Source organism: Cyprinodon variegatus, unplaced genomic scaffold, assembly GCF_000732505.1.
Source record: "Cyprinodon variegatus isolate N-32 unplaced genomic scaffold, C_variegatus-1.0 Scaffold1103, whole genome shotgun sequence".
Classification (NCBI taxonomy): domain Eukaryota; kingdom Metazoa; phylum Chordata; class Actinopteri; order Cyprinodontiformes; family Cyprinodontidae; genus Cyprinodon; species Cyprinodon variegatus.
In genome coordinates, this window is record NW_015151556.1 from 209,807 (window position 1) to 211,113 (window position 1,307).

Sequence of the window (1,307 nt, forward strand, 5' to 3'; positions counted from 1 at the left end):
TGGTGAACTGGAAAGTGACCTGAGATGACATGATGTGAATTGGAGCTATAGAAATAAACTGAATAGAATTGAATTATATAGATAGTGACAATATGTAGATATTTATATTTTTAGTGTGGAAAGTTGTATTTCTTTAGATGATGAATGTGTGTTATATGTCTTTGTATACCTGGAATGTGAAGTTCTATAAATGTAAACTACATCCAGTCTTTTTCTATTGACCTACATAGCAGAGCATCATTCAGTGGATCTGTTGGACCTGAGGAGGTGAAATTAATCCAGGTTCTGGTAGCAGCTCCTCTATCTTCAGTTCCAACAGGACATTTCGATCCTGTTTGGACATAAAAACCTTTGGTTTCCTCTCAGACACCCGGATCAGGATCCTAATGGGCCTTTGATTCTGGATCTTCCATGTTTAGAAGCTCAGAGGAAACAATGAATCCTGCTTCTGTTTACATCTACCCTCTCAGAGCTAGCCTGCTAGCATCAGAGCTAGCGCTGGTTAGCTGTCTGCTTCTGGACACAAACACATCTCTGCTTATTTATCTGTTTGTTTGTTTTTTGTTTGTTTATTTGTGCCTCCACCTGCGGAGTAAACACACAGGGAGCAGCTAACCGCCTGTCAGCCACAGGAAGGCCTGTCTCTGCAGCAGCAGCATCCAGCTAACCTCAGCGCTAACGGGGATCAGCTCCAAACAGCGCAGATCGGCTAACAAACCGGACCCAGCTGACCCCCCCCAGCCGAAGACCCGAACCCGCAACACCTCCGCCGCCAGGCTGGCAGCTCCCCCTGCTCCCCCGCCTGGGCAGAGGATGAGCAGGGGGAGCAGCGTGGAGCCAGCCGGGGAATCCGGTGGCCGTGTGCGGCTAGAAAGCAGCTGCAGCAGCGGCCCGGTCCGAGCACCACAGCGGGGGATTCGCAGCTTACCTTCGAGGAAACGGCTTCTGTTGTGGGCCATGTTTATGCCATGACCCGCTTCATCTTGCGGTGATGCTCATTAAAGGCTGGAAACAGCAGATCGGCCGTTTAAAGCTGCTCTAAGCCACAGATACACACCATGCCGGAAGTTTAAGCGACGGCGCTTCAAAATAAAAGCTCGAACATCCGGAATAGATGGGTTCTCACACTATTTAGTTCATTAAAACGCAATGAAGATCATATTTAGTATTTATGAAGTTCAGAGCATTTTTTTTACAGTGTACAGAATAATTGTCTTGATGCCAAAAAGAGCCCAACAGATGTGTTCTGCTTGATTTATGCATATAAATTGCTTTATTATGATTCATGCAGGGAGTACTACTGATTA

At 46.4% G+C, this 1,307-nt stretch overlaps 1 protein-coding gene across 1 annotated transcript in view; it reads right to left on the minus strand.

Moving 5' to 3' along the window:
• Positions 1–1,076, minus strand: part of senp6 (SUMO1/sentrin specific peptidase 6) — a 24,624-nt gene extending 23,548 nt beyond the window's left edge. Inside the window, exon 1 of the mRNA XM_015400443.1 lies at positions 929–1,076. Coding sequence (XP_015255929.1) covers positions 929–959 — 31 coding nt within the window. The 5' untranslated portion in view covers positions 960–1,076. The remainder of the gene's footprint in view (positions 1–928) is intronic.
• Positions 1,077–1,307: the final 231 nt, after the last annotated feature.